Here is a 17,858-nt window from a genome sequence, read left to right as displayed (position 1 = left end):
TGCAAGAAAAACACATAGAGGAAACAATATATTATTTTATCACGCAGGAGTATCAGATGTTCAGTGAATTCAAACAAAGAAAATCACCTAGCCTTTATAGAAGGTGCTAATATAAATGATCAGGCATGTTTTGTTTGATACAGTTGTGATTATCATCGAACAGAATGTCAGTAAAAGAAGAAGTCATCTATCTGTGCTGTATCTTCTATACAACAGAAATTTCAACACACTTTATCAGGTGGCAACACATTTCCAAGATCTATTCTGCTGAGTTCTTGCGACTCCATCAGCTGTGGTTCAGTTTTGAAATGAGAGGTTATTTTGGCAATCATACAAGCTGCATGCTACCAGCTGCCTTTTTAATAGCACTCTCTGTTCTCTGTAGTGTATTAGTGCATAGTGAAAGATCAAGATTGGCAATTACTATGTTTACATAATTTTCATTTAACTTTTTGGGGGGATTTTCTGAATGCAGAGTAGCAACACTTGAGTAGAGAGACCTAATTTACTCTAGCTCCATACAGCGCTACAGTACTTAACTAAGCCAGCAGTTTTAGGCTGCTAAATTGTGGTAGCTTGTCTTCTTACAACATAATATTACGGCCTTATAGGAGGTCTCTACAAAATATGACAATATGCTACACTGTATCCTTTTTATACTATAATGGAGAAAGCTTTTCGATATCCTATCAGATATTGGAAAAAGGCTGTGGGTGCTCAGTGACATTTTCAAGAAGCCCTGAATGGATCAAGGCCAAATATGGAGCATGGGTCGCAGGAGGTGTTGTCTCCACTGTCATTGTCATTGATTGTCACTGTCAGAGCTGTTCAGTGCACCCGCAGGAAATGAACACAGCCATTATGGGCAGTGTCTATTTCAATTCTTATAGGCTTATGTGCCATGTTTGGTCCGTCACAATACCTGTCTCTATCAGCAACTGAAATAAACCACCAGAGGAATGGAGCAAGGAACATCATCTGACAAATCCTCGTAGATTTTACCCGCTCCATTTTGGCATAAATACTGGAAAAAGGAAAATAACTTTCACTGCTGAATGGCTTAATGCAGGGCAATGTTTCTGTCAGCAGTAAAGTGGTGTGGTGTTTGTCAGAGAAGCACTCAACATACATGCCAAAATAAAAGGAGAGCTGCATCATTCTATAAAAGCGTTTTAAGTAGCTCAAAACATTGACAGGCATGTCACAGATGTCAAGAGCTGTCAATTGACCAGTGTTCCCAAAGTACCTAGTCCTTTTTACTTTACACCCACTGAGTGTGAGCATGAACTACTGTTTAGCATGGTCAGAAATAAAGCTTTGTACATGTAATTTTAAGTTATGTACACCAGCCTAATTTGTTCTAAATGGTAACTTATGTAGTATCGCCTTCTCTCTCAAACTCAAACCGTATGATATTGACATTGTGCATGACGCATATTTCACTTTAATTCAATGTTTTGCACCTCAGTTCACGTATGTTAATCACAGTGGACATAGTTTGCATGACATTAATTAACAAAACATGTTTTAAAAGCGTTCACAATGAGAGGAAATTATTTGAAACTGTCTGAAAATGATTGCAGTCTCGAACTGTACAGGTGTCAATGTGGATTGCAAAAGTGTTAAAGTGAGATAATGCAACTTTTGAAAAAAGAAAAAGCACAGTCTTCCTCTTACAAAACTGGAATTCATAAACAATAAAACACACCTTTGCTGAATTCAGTACACTCAGGGGTTTTGAGGCTGAAACCTAAATCAGTCTGGTATGACCAGTAGCTTATGTTAGCTAATGTTAGCTAACTTTAGATAGATTAAGGTATAATGGACATTACGAAGTCAGTTTGCTGACGTGATGACTCTTTTCTAACTGTCATATCACATAATTGTCCACAGTGGCCGCTGTTCAGCAAAAGTTACAGAGTCTCACTCTGCTAGGTCGGTGTCATTCAACTCACAAAGAAATGTCAATGATCACCTGTGTCCTTCTCTATTCCTGTTGGTTTTCTCAGACTGAGAGGCACAGCCCTCTGTTGGGTGTGCGCTCTCGTCCCTCTCTGGACGGTGGAAAGATGAGGGCGTCTGTCAGAATGACCCGATACCTGGAGTCCTGGGGCGCTGCCAAGCCCTTCGCCAACCTCCACCATCGAGACAGCATGACCACAGACAATGGCAAGATCAACACAACCGTAAGTACAATGCAGTGCTCTCTGTGTTTCAAACATACCCACACAGATGCAGATATCAGTCATTAATAAATGAAGTCTGATTCCTGTTTCAGGACGTTCCAATGGGGCAGTACCACTTCCAGAGGCGAGAGAGGTGAGCTAGGAGCAATACTGCATTTATAATCATGACACATGTAATCACTCTGACATTTACATACAGGAGCACTTTTATTTTGTGTCCATGTTTAATTCTGTCCTCCCCTCCCTTCGATCCCAGGTCCAAATCTCAAAGGAGGAGGTTTGAGGAGGAACTCAATGAGCGAATGATTCGCACCATCGATGGCATCAACTCGCAGAAGTAAGCATCATGTCTTCTGCATCCTATTTCTGCATCACTCTTCACAATCACAGGTCATGCACAGTCACTTTAGATAAGTCCTGCCAGGAGTAAGTAGTAGAAACATCAAGTCAGCTTCTACACTCAAAAGAAGCAGCAGAAGTTCTCAGAATTTTGGTACTGTAGTTATTATGGTATATACTGAACCATAATGATTTAAGCTGCATTTCCACCAAACACTTTTGGTATAGTACCCTTGAAAGCCGTACTTAACCCGTACCTACATTACCTAAACCCTAGATCTGTTTTGCGTTCTTAAATGTAGGCATTGTTGTTGCTGGTCAACCACGTAAGTAGCGTGACACAATTTCTAATGCGACACAGTAGACAAAGGAACACAAGAACACAATGGAGGACATTGAATGTTTCGTGTTCTTTCTTCTCGGTATGTGGCTGTTTATCACAACAAGGAGAATTTTATGTGGAGCGTTTAGAGTCTCTAGAGATATTTTAAAATGGTGGGTTTGTGCATTGAGTCCTTTGTCGCGCAACAAGTGACGATTCTGTTGACCTATAAACGGACTGCAATGTTTCTAGCTCCACCTTTAAGTCCTGGGTCAGTGTGCTAGGTCAGTTATTTCCTGTGTTGTCCTTAGTATTTTATAGAGCATTTTACATGAAAATTAGCAACAATTCTGAGAAGTGCACAGTATTTTCAGTGTAATGTACCCCAAAAGAGTTGGGATACAGTGACCATATTACCATATATTATCTTATTCATGAAACAAGAAAAACATCTCTGGCTTTATTCACTGAAAAATAGTCTTTGCACATTTCCTAAAATCATAGCTATTTTAAAATTGTAAGAAGTATACTGTATATTCAATTCATACATTAGTATTTGGCTCAGAATAGTTTTCAGATACCACATAACACAGACCAGAGCCGGGTTCCTCTGTATTGTCTGAATCTGTGCGTTTCGCTTGTGTCTCCAGACAGTGGCTGAAGTCTGAGGACATCCAGAGGATCTCATTGTTCTTCCACAACAAAGCTCTGGAGAAAGAGGTAGGCGAATGCATACAAACCACCAGCCAGCATTGTTCACTGGGGAAACAAATCAATGGAACTGTATTGTTTTGTTATCAGTGAAACAGAAGTCATTAAGGAGGCTGTACAACAGAATGTCCACTATATATTCCATACTATACTATATTTTTCTCAATTATAGATTGTTTTTTGCTTCATACTTGCTTCATCCCACATAGAAGCTGGTATATTTTTCATGCTCAGTGTTCATTTTGACTTTGCCTTAGAATGTTTTACTGCTGCTACTTTACACATCCCCAATTTTTTGCCTTATCTTCTCTCAACAGTACAGATCCACAACATTACCAGCCTTCAAGTACTATGTCACCTGTGCCTGCCTCATATTCTGCTGTATATTCATAGTGCAGGTCCTCCTCTTGCCCAAGTAAGTCTACACCACTTCACAGAATTTACACTGCACAGTCCCCATAGCATCAGCAAACTCCAGCTGTGGCAGCGGGTTGATGTGAAAAAGCCATTTGACACCAGCTGTCTCATCAACATGACCACGCTGAAATGAAAGAGGCAGGGGAGCAAGAGGCAGAATGCTAAAAAGCAGTTGGAGATGAAAGGGCACCATGTCTGGTAGTGATTATAGATAGGGTGAATCAAAGTGTGTCGTCTCTTTAATGGTGAGGAGGGAAATTCATGGTCATGCTAATGTACTGCCTCTGGGAGCCAAAGGTGTAATTCAGCTTCTGAGAGGCCATTGATTGTCTAATTCACCTCTCTCTCACTTTCTATCTTTGCTCTGTGTGTCACAGCATTGCTCCACACATTCAGACGTGACATCATCTGTTTTATGGCAGGGATCCTTAAATCAGCCATACTGTGTTCCTCCTTAGAAAAAGTGATACAGGAACATAACTGCATTATGAAGCACATACAGTATTCTACTGTACAATCCACGGTTGTGCTTACTCAGAGTAAATGCATTGCAAGTCTGAGGTAGAATACATTAGAACCTTCATTACATTTATTGCCCTGGATGGCACTGCAGAGGGCCGAGAGGTGCCAAGAGTGTTTAGAGTGATGTGTGTGTGTGTGTGTGTGTGTGTGTGTGTGTGTGTGCGTGTGTGTGTGTTGCAGAACTGCTGTGCTGGGGATCTCCTTTGGCCTGGCATTCCTGCTGTTGGCTTTGATCCTGCTCCTTTGCTTCGCTGGTCACATTCTGGTGAGTTTGCATGGATTTATCAGTGAATACACACACACACGCACACATAATTACATGTACACACCCACGCCAATACCTTTTCCTTTTCTTTTTGTATAGAAATCTATACGCACATAGTCCAGTTGTCCATTTCTGTGTCTATATGCTGATGACACAGAAATGTTCCTTCATTAACCTAACTCTCTCTTCTGAACACTTTATAAAGTTTCCTGTAGAATTGCCTGCAATTTAATTACCTCTGCATTAAAATACATGTATTCCCATTCTGCAGAGAACTGCCATGAAACACTGATTTTGTCAAACAAAAAAGACATTACAGAAAATTACATATGTCTTGATATATGTATGTTAGGTATATATAGATAAGGAACTATAAATGGTGTATCTACTTGATCTGTCTCAAAAACCTACAAAATTCATTCAGAATCTTCAGAATACAGTAAACTGTATAATATTATTTTTTACTGTTTATCCATTTAAATAACAATGAAATGAATTGTTTCATATTTGTGAAATAGAGATTTCCTGCAGCCATTCTATACCAGGTGTATATGAGCTGATCTACCTTTTATTCTCCTTCATACAATAGTCCATCCATCAGTTCACTGCTGTTTATCCAGCACAAGTGGAGGGATGGGTGTTATTTACAAGCTGCTAGAGCTACCTGTCCCAAGTGTTTTATAGACAATCAATAAATGATTTCTCCTCTAAGAGCTCCTTATTTTCCCCCTTCTTCCTTCTCAAGACAGTATTGTCACCCAGTAAGTGGGTCACGTGATATCAGCTTTATACACTGCTTCAATAAGAACCATCAATTTAACATGTACTCAATAAAACTTCCATGGCCACTGGTGAATAAACACAATTGACTAATGAGAGGCCATGTCTAACACACTCTACATGTATGTGTGTGTGTGTGTGTGTGTGTGTGTGTGTGTGTGTGTGTGTGTGTGTGTATAAAGGACATGCTCGGTTCATCTGTGAAAGAGTGCATTACACTCTTTCACTGACACTGAGCTTAGCTGCTGCTAAGAAGAAGGCACCACCGGACAGAAAATCTGTTCGACCTCAAGAAAGATGTAAAAACTCCTGAGTACTTTTTTCAGCTAAATGTAATTTCACTTCTCCAGTGGATTTTTAATGAAGCACCTCCATGCTTGGCATGTCTGTGATAGATGAGCCTTGGTCCTCTACTTTCTGGCTTTGTTTTGATTTGCTGAGATGTACTAAAAATCGACTGAACTGCCCTGAGCTATAAAAGTAACAGATGTGACTTTTTAAATGGTGATTTCCACCTAACCAGCACCTTGGTATTAATTTGAGTCCACAAGAGAGACCACAAAGTCCCCAGACGAGTATAATTTTCTAATTGTATGAGCAGGAAGAATATTTTTTTGTTTGCCACAGAGAGGTGTGCTTTGGGTCTGTCCTCTGCTTCTTCCTCTTTCTTCCTGTTCTAATCATCCCCTCTGTTTCTTTGCATCCTCAGCAGGGAAGGAAGGGGTCCTTCTGCTCTCTGACCTGGTTCCCCACTTCCTCCCGCATCATCGTCACCAATAATCCCTGGCTGCGACTGGTCCTCACCATGACGACCACTGCTCTCATACTGGTGATGGCCGTCTTCAATATGGTGAGAAGCCGGTTACAGGTTAAGATGTTGCTCTGCAGTAGCTGATTTAAGTCATACTAGGGAGGAAAATACTACCATTAAGATAATGCAGCCAAAGCACCTTTAAAATTACATTTTTACAAAACTGTAAAACATTCCAGTAAGTTATATTTTAATAAACCACTAAGCATCCTGACAGAGTGCTGTTTATGCTAAAATTTTAAACCAATTAAACACACTTAAATTTAGTTGGGTGAGATGGTCTTGGTTTAATGTGTCTTTCATTTCATTGACACCAAAAGTTAACACTTTCAGTGACATCCATAACTGCATAATACAGTATTCAAGCATTATGTATTATAAAAGTTTCTATAAGCCTTCATAATACATTAAATTGTTTTATAACAAGGCATTAAACATATGAAGGTCATACTTTAAAAAGTGGCACATTTATTTTTAATTGATGTAAGATTCAGCATGAAACATTATGACTGCCATGTCAGTTGTGCTCTGTCACCAACATTATTTATATCACATTTGTTGCCTATTTCCTACTGCTTGTCAACTTCCTTTAAGTAATGACAATGTGAGTAGTTAATGATTATAAGGACTATCCTTTTTTTATTTAGTCTGCTGCTGTGCTGGTGATGCACACAGGAAGAATGCTTGTTTAATTATCAGAATCAGAAATCGGTTTATTGCCAAGTAGGTTTTCACATATAAGGAATTTGCCGTGGTAATTAGGTGCATAACGGTCACAATAAACATAGTAAGAGAAAAGAAAAAACAAGTACTGCAAAAGTCAAGAAATATAAATAATAATAATCAATAAATATGAAATAGTAATTTAGAAAAATTTTAATATGAAAAGAGCTGAGTGTTTAAAACGAAGAGGATGGAATGTGCAATTGTTCACAGTAGGAAGAATATGTGCAATGTGCGAAAATAAATATTATCTCATTTCAACAAAAAAAGAACGGACTGAATAGAGAGATTTAAATTCAGTGATCTGAATACTTGCGTTCTCTTATAACTCAACCCTGTGAAGGTTGAAAGGATAGAGGCTTTATAGGGAGTGTTACTACACTCAGCTACATCCAACTCTGCTTATCAAAACATAATTTCACAGGTTTTAGTCAGAGACTGGTAAACTCAGTAACTTGTCTTCTGGGCAAATCTTCACACAGCAAACATAATGTAAATCAGTTCTGGCTGCTGTGAGAGTTAAGCGATGGGTCAAACTTTTTGCCCTCCATCCTTGTGTTGTTTGTTAGTTCTTCGTGGAGGATCCTGGAGGATCCTTGGAAAATGTCTTGACAACTACTCCACCTGAAGTCCTGATAACCACTCCACCTGTGAATCTAACTAATGACAGCCTGTTGGACAACCCGGGAGAAAAGACAGGAGAAAACAAGATTTATCTGCCAGTAAGTACAATAGGGAGAGGTCAACAACATGAGCTGGAAAGAAGATAAATATTACTGACCACCAGTATCCAAAAAACAGCTTAAATGAGTTGACAGTTATCGAAAACATTTGTCTAAAACTGCTAAATTTGCAATTTGTGCTTATACTAATTTAGCTAATTTAGCTTTCTTTACAGCATATACCATAACATTCAGGGAAATTTTCTTCTTTAACTTTAAATAGACATATTTTGCTCACATGGTGTGAACACAGAACCCGCTGCCGGCATTTGTTTACTGTTACGCAGCTGTGTCTCTTTACCATAAACGAATAATAATTCAGAGATGGCCATGTCAGTTTTTTCCAGCTTCACAAGGAAACTTGTATAGCCGTTTCAAATCTGTTAAGCCGATAACATAGTTTCACAGCAAGCAAGGAAAAAAAATCACTCCAGAGAAACAAAGATGTTTATTTTAGTCATCAGTGGCGCAAAGTTGTCAGACATATTGGGGAATTCTTAAAGCTCAAAGCTTTCATTCATTGTCCTGTTTATTCTTAATAAGCATGGTAGAGGACTTCTCACACACTAAAGGCTGACACAATTTCCATTTGTATCACTCTTTGGTATTACATTAACAAAATGTTTGTTGCATAAGAATATTGACATATTTTCATGTCAGTATGCAAACTCTAGTTCTGTTCTTGCTTCCTAACTGTTCTTCCTCCTTGCTGACTCACCTCTGTTAGAGCAGCACATTTACTGAGAGCATGTTACACTGAGAACAAATAAAGCTACTCTTCCATCTTTTTTACTTCGCTTGATACATGCATCGTGACACAAATCTCATGATGAGCATGCACATCAGGGTTATGTATTGCTGAGGTCACCCAGTGTGTCACCTCTGTAGAAAAGGTTTTTGGTCACCGTGTTTTCTTACTCTCTGTCTGTCTCCAGTACTTCATCTACTGCTGTATACTGGGCCTGGTGTCATGCTCCGTGTTCCTGAGGATCAACTATGAGCTGAAGATGGTGGTGATGCTGGTTGCCGTGGTGATCTACAACATTATCATCCTCCAGACACATGCCTCCCTGCTAGATGGATTTAGCAAAGCGCTGTACCCCACCGATACGCTTGATAGGTACCTGCAAACTGTACACACACACGCACTCTCTCCTCTCTACTCTAGGCAGTAATGAAACAATTATTAGGCCCAATTAAGGTCAATGCTATCTGTTTGAAACGCTCTGCACCCCCCACAACCACCACCACCCACCACCCCCTCTGACCCTGCAGCCTTCTTGCATCAGTTGGGCAGAGCCTATTAAAATGACTAATGAGACTGGACCCTGGTCTTGAGGGAAGAGTACTGCTGAGGTAGCAATATCCCATATGACTGTTGATCAAGTATAACCCCTGGAGAGGAGGATGATGAGTGGCAGAATGAGATACAGCAGTTTGTGTTGATGGAGCTTAATTCATTTTTTTCACATTTGAATGACAGCTGGAGTCTCAGTGCAGAAAACAATCACATTATACAGAAAGTTTTCAGAGCACTAAGAAAGACTGGTGAAGAAATACTTTTTTTCCCCAACTCTCATATTTCTCTCTTTGTTTCTCTTTCTCACCTTGGTTTTATTAGCATGAGTGTACTGCTGTTGCCAAAGCACTGGGACATATAAATAAGAATAGTTATATTATGCAGTGCTAAATGAAAAGGAAATATACTGAACTGCTGAATAAATCAATTTCTTTTCCTGACAAGCATCAATTTACACTTCATTACCTTGAAAGATATCTTGGCATGGCATTAAGTTGTGTGTCTCACTACAGTTTTGTCTATTTACAAATCATGATTGCTACACATTGTTGCTAATCATTTTCCAATACCATCATTTTTAAACATTTTGGGATGTGTTTTTCCTCAAATCTAGGGAAACATTTAATTCTGTTATTTTAAAGGTAGGTAGCATGGGCAGCCTTGTTACGCTAAGGTTTATAGGCTGAAGAGGTTTAGTTACTGTGTTTATTTACTGCAGCGTAGCAGAAATTGAATGTCCCCCAAGTGTATAAATAAAAGTAATTCAAGAACTACTTTGGCATTGTTATTTCTCTAGCTAACAGGAGCTAACTGGCTAGCTTTGGTAGCTGTTGTTGAGCTTGCTAGCTTAAAAGGCAGGGGGTATGTGATTGGCTGAAAGGTGAGAGAGTGGTGAGTGTTGATAACGTGTAAAGTGACATTACAAAATTAAATGTGTCATTATAAAAAGATATGGCCAATGAATTATAATTATGAAAAGACTATCGAAAAAGGCCATTTTGAAATAAAAATGTAAAAAAAATATATAAAGTATAAAATTCAGTTATAATAAAAATGAATGATGAAATAACATTTCACAATAATAATTTCTTCAATTATTTCACAAATGCTTGGTTTATTTATTGGTCTTTTTTCGAACACTTTGAAGTTCCATACCATTATTCCTGTTGAAGATGTAAATATTTTAAAATGGGTCACAAATACATATGGTTTCATCTTTAAAAAAGGCTAAGTAATTCCATAAAACAGTAATGTAATTTTTAGCAAATGTTACACAAACAGGAGTAAATAGTGCATTAGTTGGGGACTATTTTCAGCTGTGAATTGATACACATTTGATGCGCTAGTGAGTATTTATGGAATCAAGATGGTATATGTTGGACTGACTCAAAATAAACTAGGCCTACAGCACCATCACATGTCACCCAGTGTAACAGTGTGGTTCATTTATGTGTTTTTAATAGTTTTTGGACAAAATGAAGCGTGTGGCACAGAGGAATATGTTATATCAGTCATTGGCTACACAGGCAATACTTGTTAGTAGGATCAATCCATTATTGGTTTTGTATTTTTTCATTGGATTTCTTGATTATATAATATCACCAGATGATCAACATTGTCATAATTGTATTCTCTCATTCTCTCTCTCTCTCTGTCCAGACCAGGAGTGCTGAAGGATCTAAAGACGATGGGCTCTGTGTCTCTTTTCATCTTCTTCATCACCCTACTGGTATTAGCCAGGCAGGTCAGTAGTGTTCTTAAACTGGCCATAACTAGACATCACTATGTAATAGTAGTGTGTATGTGTGTATATATATATATATATTAATAGTTATAGCCTATATTTTCAATATAAGTTATAACTTTACTGGGGTCATTCACTACAGTTATACTCATCTCATAGTCCATTCAGCTCTGTCACAGAATCTTATACTCAATGCTCAAAATACTTGTTCAGATGGACATTTTTGCAGCGTTGGGGCAGCCAGGCTGGCCCACTGCCTCCATCTCCTCTGTGTCCACCATCCTTACTTCATGTGAGAGCTAAACTCAGCTGACACAGATTTGGTGTGCGTGTTTTATCTTTTTTGGAGAACCATCCATCAGCTCTGACCCCAAAGCAGATGTTCTGGACAGAAAGACTCCCCCTAGAGCATCTGTACCCAAAACTGGGGCTCCCCTGAGAGCCACAGTTGGTCCAAACAGCTCCATGTGTTGTTCTCATTCTGGGTCACTGTCACCAGAAGGGAGGGGGGCATTTGTTTTGGAAACACAACTTTGCTGTGTAAAACTCTTTGTTACTATCATATCTTATTCCGGGCTGCGCTCTTATCAAGGTCTTTCAGGGGTAATTGGGTTCGTCCGTCCGGATGCTGTTTTGGCTATAAATTAGTGCAGTAAAATGCTTCATCAATTATCATCAAAATAATTATGTAAACAGGTCAAAAGGTGTTAAAAGTGGCATCACACGAGGCCCTTGACGCAGAAGTACATAAATTGGTGCTGGATATAAGGGCAAAAGGCGTAGGAGCATCCATTTTACATGCTTTTAGCCTGCTATTAACAAATTTGCCTTGCAAAAATTTGTATCGTCAACCCTAATGAGCCCATTTCTAGCCATTTAGTCAGAGGGAGGAGAAAGCAGGTTATGAGAACGAAGGCATCTGTAATTCATCCCTCAAGAACAGATGCGCGATGGAGCAAAGCTCATTTACAGGCTTGTTAGGTGGCTTCTCAACGGCATCTGGAATGAGCTTCGCTTCTTCTGGCCTACTTTCCAGACTCCTGGAGGTACTGGAGTTCCTCTCTCCACAAGAGAAGCAAGTGCACAAACTGTACATATACATACATACACACAAATGGTTCAGGATAACTATCCTTAGAGGGATGGAAGCTAGTCTATATTAAAGAGTTTCCCTTCGGGGATCAATAAAGTATTTCTGATTCTGATATTTCTATTTCAGCCTCAGGCTATTAACACTATAGCACAACAGTATGGACCTACACTGTTGGAGCTAAACTAGCACCATACTTAAATTTCAAGCGGAAAAGTATTCAGTGCACACATACATCATCCAAACTACTAACTATACACATGAAATATATCTCACAGGAGACTGAAAACGCTCCCACACACATCCACACACACTGTAGGGGCCATCCCACAGGTAGCCTGGAGCTCTTTATAGAAGCATAATGACGGTGTGTTTAGGGGACCAAGTCTGATGCACAAACACACACTCCTGGATGTTTTGACCCTTATAAATAGAAAACTCCCTCAAGCATAAAGAACCAAAACATAAAAAAAGAAGCGGTGGCTATCTTTTATGCAAAACAGTCCCACCTGCTTACTATTTCCCTGAGCAATGAGAGCAGAGCTTCTCGCACTGTTTCTTTGAGCTTGTCGTCTTATTGGGACATTAATTTTCTATGAATACCAAGCAAACCCTTTCAGTTGGTTATGTTTTCCCAGAAATCCTCCACAGTTTCCATTTAGTATCAATGATTAGAGCAGAATGCAGGCAGCCTATTTCTAAGAAACACTCTCACATCCTGCACATATTTCTGTAGCTGATGGACTACTGTATGAGAGCCTGATTCAGACACATTTGTGACTTCTCTGATCAACTTCCAAGCCAAATCAAATATCAGAATTTAACTGTCAGTTAAACAACTTTTCAGTTTCTTTTCTTGATTTTGGTGTAGGTTTCTTCTGTGGCCTGTAGCTTTGGAGCAGTGCTGGGTGTGAATGACGCAGGTGTCTCTTTACTCTGTGTCCTCCTGTAACAGAATGAATATTACTGTAGGTTGGACTTCCTGTGGAGGGACAAATTCAAGAGGGAGTGTGAGGAGATCGAAACCATGGAGAACCTCAACCGGGTTCTGCTGGAGAACGTCTTACCCGCTCACGTCGCCGAACACTTCCTGGGACGCAACTGGAAAAACGAGGTGAATTCCCAAGAAAAGATGACAGCCTTACTATATTTATGTTAAGTTGTGGTACTTATCTTTCGGGTTTTATTTACATATATAAGTTAAAGGAACAGTTCACCGTTTTGGGAAATATGCTTATTCGCTTTCATAAAGATCAGAATGTTTGTACAGTAAATATGTAGGTGGAGCCGGTTAGCTTAGCTGAGCATACAGTATAGACTGGATGGGGGAAAAAACAGCTAGCCACCTAGCCATGCCACCCTGCCTGGCAACCAGCAGAGACTCCTTAGAAACAGTCCGGGACATAACCCTTAGTAACACAGCAATTTGTTGCTTTTACACTTTGGTTTTTGTATTGATTAAACAAACAAGATTTAACACGTTAATTACTAAACTTTAGAGGTGCTAGTAGGTGGATTTTGTTACCTTTGGACAAAGCCAGGCTAGCTGTTTCCCCCTGTTTCCAATCTTTGTGCTAAGCTAAGCTAAATGGCTGCTGGCAGTAGCTTCATATTTATCTTACAGACATAACAGTGGTTTTGACCTTTTCATTGAACTATCTGCAAAAAAAGCAAATAAGTGTAAATATATGTGATTAAATCTACATACTCTGTATGTGTTGTTAATTCACATCTTTTGTCAGCATATTCTTTTGTTTTCTCAGCTTTTACATGTTGTATGCATCATTTTCTTTCCCATTATAATATCATAAACACATTTTCTTTTCATTTTCTTTGTTTCAATCTTCATGCTCTGCTGCAGTTGCATGCTGTCCCTGCATGCATGCTGTAATTGATGTAGCCTACTTGCCTAGCATACTTTCCATTCCTATATTTCTTCTTTATTCGTTCCAGTCCTGTACATTTTGGTTGCACTCAGTACCCTCATTTACTCTATTCTTCCATCTGTCTTACTCTCTGTCTTTCCTATGATGAATGCTGTTACTATTTTGCTGCTGCGGTGACCCAGTGTCCCCACAGAGATGACTGAAGTTTAATTTTATTTATTTAAAGAGTCAGTGTCATTTTCCAGTGTTAGGTATTCAGCTCATAGATCTTCTTTCTGTGGTTGAGACTCGTTGAAACCACCATTCGTCATTAACTTCCCTTCACCAGTGCTCGATCAATACAACACATCCAGCTGTTATCTTCTTCTTGCTTGTTATCAGGACCTTTATCATCAGTCATACGAGTCGGTGTGTGTGATGTTCGCCTCCATCCCAGACTTCAAAGAGTTTTATACTGAGTCTGATGTCAATAAGGAAGGACTGGAGTGCCTCCGTCTTCTCAACGAGATCATAGCAGACTTTGATGAGGTAAACTCTTCTCACACTGATAATCCTGGCTGTCTGATAATGTGAATTTATGTATTTTTTTGCTTTTTTGAGATGCAGCCACACTGGGTGCTTATGCTCTAAAGTAGTAGGGAAAGCAGGCAAATGTACCAGTAATTGGCAGAGAGCTGGTGTTATTTCCTACTCCTGTGTATGTTATGTTATGTACTGTATTCTTCATGTGTCCTCAGCTGCTGTCCAAACCTAAGTTCAGCGGAGTGGAGAAGATAAAGACCATCGGTAGCACCTACATGGCTGCAACTGGACTCAATGTGACACCAGGACCAGAGTGCGCACAGGCACGCTTTTACACACATGCGCTCGTTCTCACACACGTGCACACACAGTCATTGCATGTGCGTGGACATACATGGACAGCTACACAGTGTTTAATGTTTCCTTCACATTGGATACAAAGTGACACACTGACTATGAGGTTAAAGCTCCTATTGTCCAGCTTTCATTAGAGCTCATATTTGATAATATAAGACCAGGCAAAGAACAAGAGCCTTTTTGCACATGGTCACCCCATTTCAGAGTGCCAAAACAGTTTTGGCAACCTGAGCTCATATTCAATAAACTTGTCATTTTTCATTTATGGTCACAGAACAGGATGAAGCTTAAGCATTAAAGTATTTATTGCTGTCCAAATACATTTGGAAGCGTTGTGTGGGTTGCGCCTGTGCTACACATAACATTCAAGCATCAGTGATTCATTACTACACTAATTTGAATATATCAGTGTAGTCACTGGAAGCAAATGAGATCATCACTCAGAAATGTGGCAGCACATTGTTTTTAAAAAGAAATCCCCTTGATTGGTAGGAAATGTGCTTAATTGACCATTAAACCCTAAACCCCACCCCCATTAGTTACTGTTGCTAAGCCTGTCAAGCTTTCCATTCTAGCACGACACAACATGCAGTTTACACTGTTTACTTAACCTAAATTCGTAGTAATTTTTGTAGCAATGGATATTTCATATAACTGTCACAGGCAGATTTATTAGCTATAGCTAGCTAATTAATATTACATCCTTGGAAAAGTCAAGTCAAGTCAATTTTATTTATATAGCCCAATATCACAAATCACAAATTCAGGGGTCCTTATACCCTCAATTTGGATGAGGAAAAACTCCCCAAAAAAAGGTAACAAGGCTGTTGTTCGAGTGTAAACTTGCCCAAATCCAATAAAGAGCAGGACAGAGCCGCTAATGTTATCTGATGTAGTAGCATCCGGCTCCCACACAGTGAATGTTTCATTCCTGATTGGGGCTTTTACTAACATATCTTCTAACCCCACAAACTAATGTAGTTATTGTAGCTAATGATGTGCTCCTCGGCCTTGGAAGTAACACTCAGTCCCTACTGTAGGTAGTAAGCTAGTTAGGCGGACATCCAAATGTTTGCAAATTACAATACAGCTTACAATAAACACAGTGCTTAATCCATTCCTTATACATTTTTGGATTTGAAAAAAATACAGCACCCTCCAAACTTTTTAAATGCTGAGTATCACTCTTTCTAGTGCCCAATGCACACTGCTTCAACGTGTTAAGAAATCCAAAGCTTGACAGGCCTGTCGAGACCTATTATGGTTGCTAAGCCATGATTGGACAACCATTGTTCAGGGGAGGGGTTTAGCAATGGTCAACAGCTGTACAGAACAAAAATATATTGATTTGCTGCACAAAACAGAAAGAAAGTGATGTTCCTTTCAGTGCATTCAAAGCTACAAATATCAGCTCTGAAGTGTTCATCGTCTTCAGTACAGCCAATCAAAGCCAATCAAAGGAACCTTGATTGCAGATGCAACAGGATGCAAACATAATTTTAAAGACACAAGCAATAATAATAATTCCACTGCATGAAATTGAGATTGCCAATCATGGTGATCATTATGTATTTACAGTCATCCAAAGTTATTTCTGTTAATTTGACAATGACATATTGAGGTCCAAACATGGTTCAGGTAGCACCTTTAACTTATTTTCTCCCCCTCTGAATTTCCCTCAGGAACATGACAGACAGTACATGCACATTGGCACCATGGTGGAGTTTGCCTTTGCTCTTGTAGGGAAGCTAGATGTCATCAACAAACACTCCTTCAATGACTTCCGACTCAGAATTGGTGAGAACATTTCTTCACAGCATAAATATGAGCATGATTAAGTTAAAGTTGATGATACGTGATTATTCTACAGAATCAGCCATGTCATTTGTGATTTGGTATTTCTTGCTAGGGATAAACCATGGGCCAGTGATTGCAGGGGTTATTGGGGCCCAGAAACCTCAGTATGACATCTGGGGAAACAGTGTGAATGTGGCCAGTAGGATGGAGACTACTGGGGTACTGGGAAAAATACAGGTGGGATATCTTACAAAGTACAGGTGCGTGTCTTCCAGCGTGCTAGTAAACTTCTTATTCTAGTCATGTTTCTTTCTTTCTGCACAGGTAACAGAGGAGACAAGTCATATCTTGTCAACACTAGGGTACATGTGTTCATGTCGAGGCATCATCAACGTGAAGGGCAAAGGAGAGCTGAAGACCTACTTTGTTCACACAGAGATGACCCGATCTCTGTCACAAGGGACCGTGATGCCTTGAGCATGCCACACTGACCGAACAAGTAAGACTTGAGAACACAATCACACACACAAAGTGGCTGTAGACTTGCTCCGTCATGCTCCGTAACTAAAACCCATTACCACAAGCCAGCAGTACAATGGATAGACAGTTGTTGAGAACCAGTTTTCTCCTTAGCAACACAATGTAGTGCACCGCCACAGTCCTTCAACACTGCATTTCGGATGGTTTTCACATCTCAAGTGTAACAAGGACTTTGCTCCACGGAGTCTCTTCACTGTCTAAAGGAGTACCTGACTAAAGAGAGGTTTGCTAAATTAGTGCAGCTCTCGAGGACCGCAGTCACCGTCTGTACAATAGTAGTGGTGTGGAGCTAATTACCCATGCCGGTGTTGCAGTGCTTCAGAGCCTTATACTTGAGCAAACTGAGCTGCCTGCCAAGTTATGTTTTATATCTGCCTGGTTGGAACTGTGAGCCGGTTTGCTCCATTTTATTCCAAATGGATGTTACAATAGTTTATTGTCATATAGAGCAGTTGATGCCAACAAATCAGCAGTGCAATGGGTAGTTTGCCAAAACCTGTGAATTGTATTTATAGCTTTAGAGCTGCGTTTGTGTCCCACTGAAGAGTAGGTGGACTCAGGCACAGGATTCAAGAGGAAAGTAGAGGTTTCTTTTTTATAATTCATCTGGAACCAAACCAACAGCAATGTGTGTAAATGTTCACTGCCATCCTTTTGTTATTCATTAAACATTTGTATAGAAATTGAGGTCCTCTGTCTTTGTGTGTTTGTTTCAGCGCTTTAAACACAAGTGCACCATGAAAGACTCATCACAGTATAAACATTCACAGGATGCACTCACAATAGAGTGAAAAGCTTGTACGATCCTTAGTTTGGATGATTAG

At 39.6% G+C, this 17,858-nt stretch overlaps 1 protein-coding gene across 4 annotated transcripts in view; it reads left to right on the top strand.

Moving 5' to 3' along the window:
• The window catches only part of adcy2b (adenylate cyclase 2b (brain)), a 41,248-nt gene extending 23,527 nt beyond the window's left edge, over positions 1 to 17,721 (top strand). For 3 of the 4 annotated variants that reach the window (XM_044172047.1, XM_044172045.1, XM_044172048.1), the window contains 16 exons: positions 2,010 to 2,186; positions 2,279 to 2,319; positions 2,443 to 2,523; positions 3,498 to 3,567; positions 3,876 to 3,973; positions 4,678 to 4,762; positions 6,252 to 6,392; positions 7,646 to 7,798; positions 8,734 to 8,918; positions 10,758 to 10,842; positions 12,888 to 13,046; positions 14,200 to 14,346; positions 14,556 to 14,663; positions 16,380 to 16,494; positions 16,607 to 16,731; positions 16,819 to 17,721. In XM_044172047.1, coding sequence (XP_044027982.1) covers positions 2,010 to 2,186; positions 2,279 to 2,319; positions 2,443 to 2,523; positions 3,498 to 3,567; positions 3,876 to 3,973; positions 4,678 to 4,762; positions 6,252 to 6,392; positions 7,646 to 7,798; positions 8,734 to 8,918; positions 10,758 to 10,842; positions 12,888 to 13,046; positions 14,200 to 14,346; positions 14,556 to 14,663; positions 16,380 to 16,494; positions 16,607 to 16,731; positions 16,819 to 16,971 — 1,923 coding nt within the window. In that variant the 3' untranslated portion in view covers positions 16,972 to 17,721. The remainder of the gene's footprint in view (positions 1 to 2,009; positions 2,187 to 2,278; positions 2,320 to 2,442; positions 2,524 to 3,497; positions 3,568 to 3,875; positions 3,974 to 4,677; positions 4,763 to 6,251; positions 6,393 to 7,645; positions 7,799 to 8,733; positions 8,919 to 10,757; positions 10,843 to 12,887; positions 13,047 to 14,199; positions 14,347 to 14,555; positions 14,664 to 16,379; positions 16,495 to 16,606; positions 16,732 to 16,818) is intronic. The other variant, XM_044172046.1, reaches the window with a different exon arrangement.
• Positions 17,722 to 17,858: the final 137 nt, after the last annotated feature.

The sequence above is a fragment of the Siniperca chuatsi genome, linkage group LG17, assembly GCF_020085105.1.
Source record: "Siniperca chuatsi isolate FFG_IHB_CAS linkage group LG17, ASM2008510v1, whole genome shotgun sequence".
NCBI lineage: Eukaryota > Metazoa > Chordata > Actinopteri > Centrarchiformes > Sinipercidae > Siniperca > Siniperca chuatsi.
The sequence above is the reverse complement of the archived record's forward strand: the minus strand, read 5'-3'. Positions and strand labels throughout refer to the sequence as shown.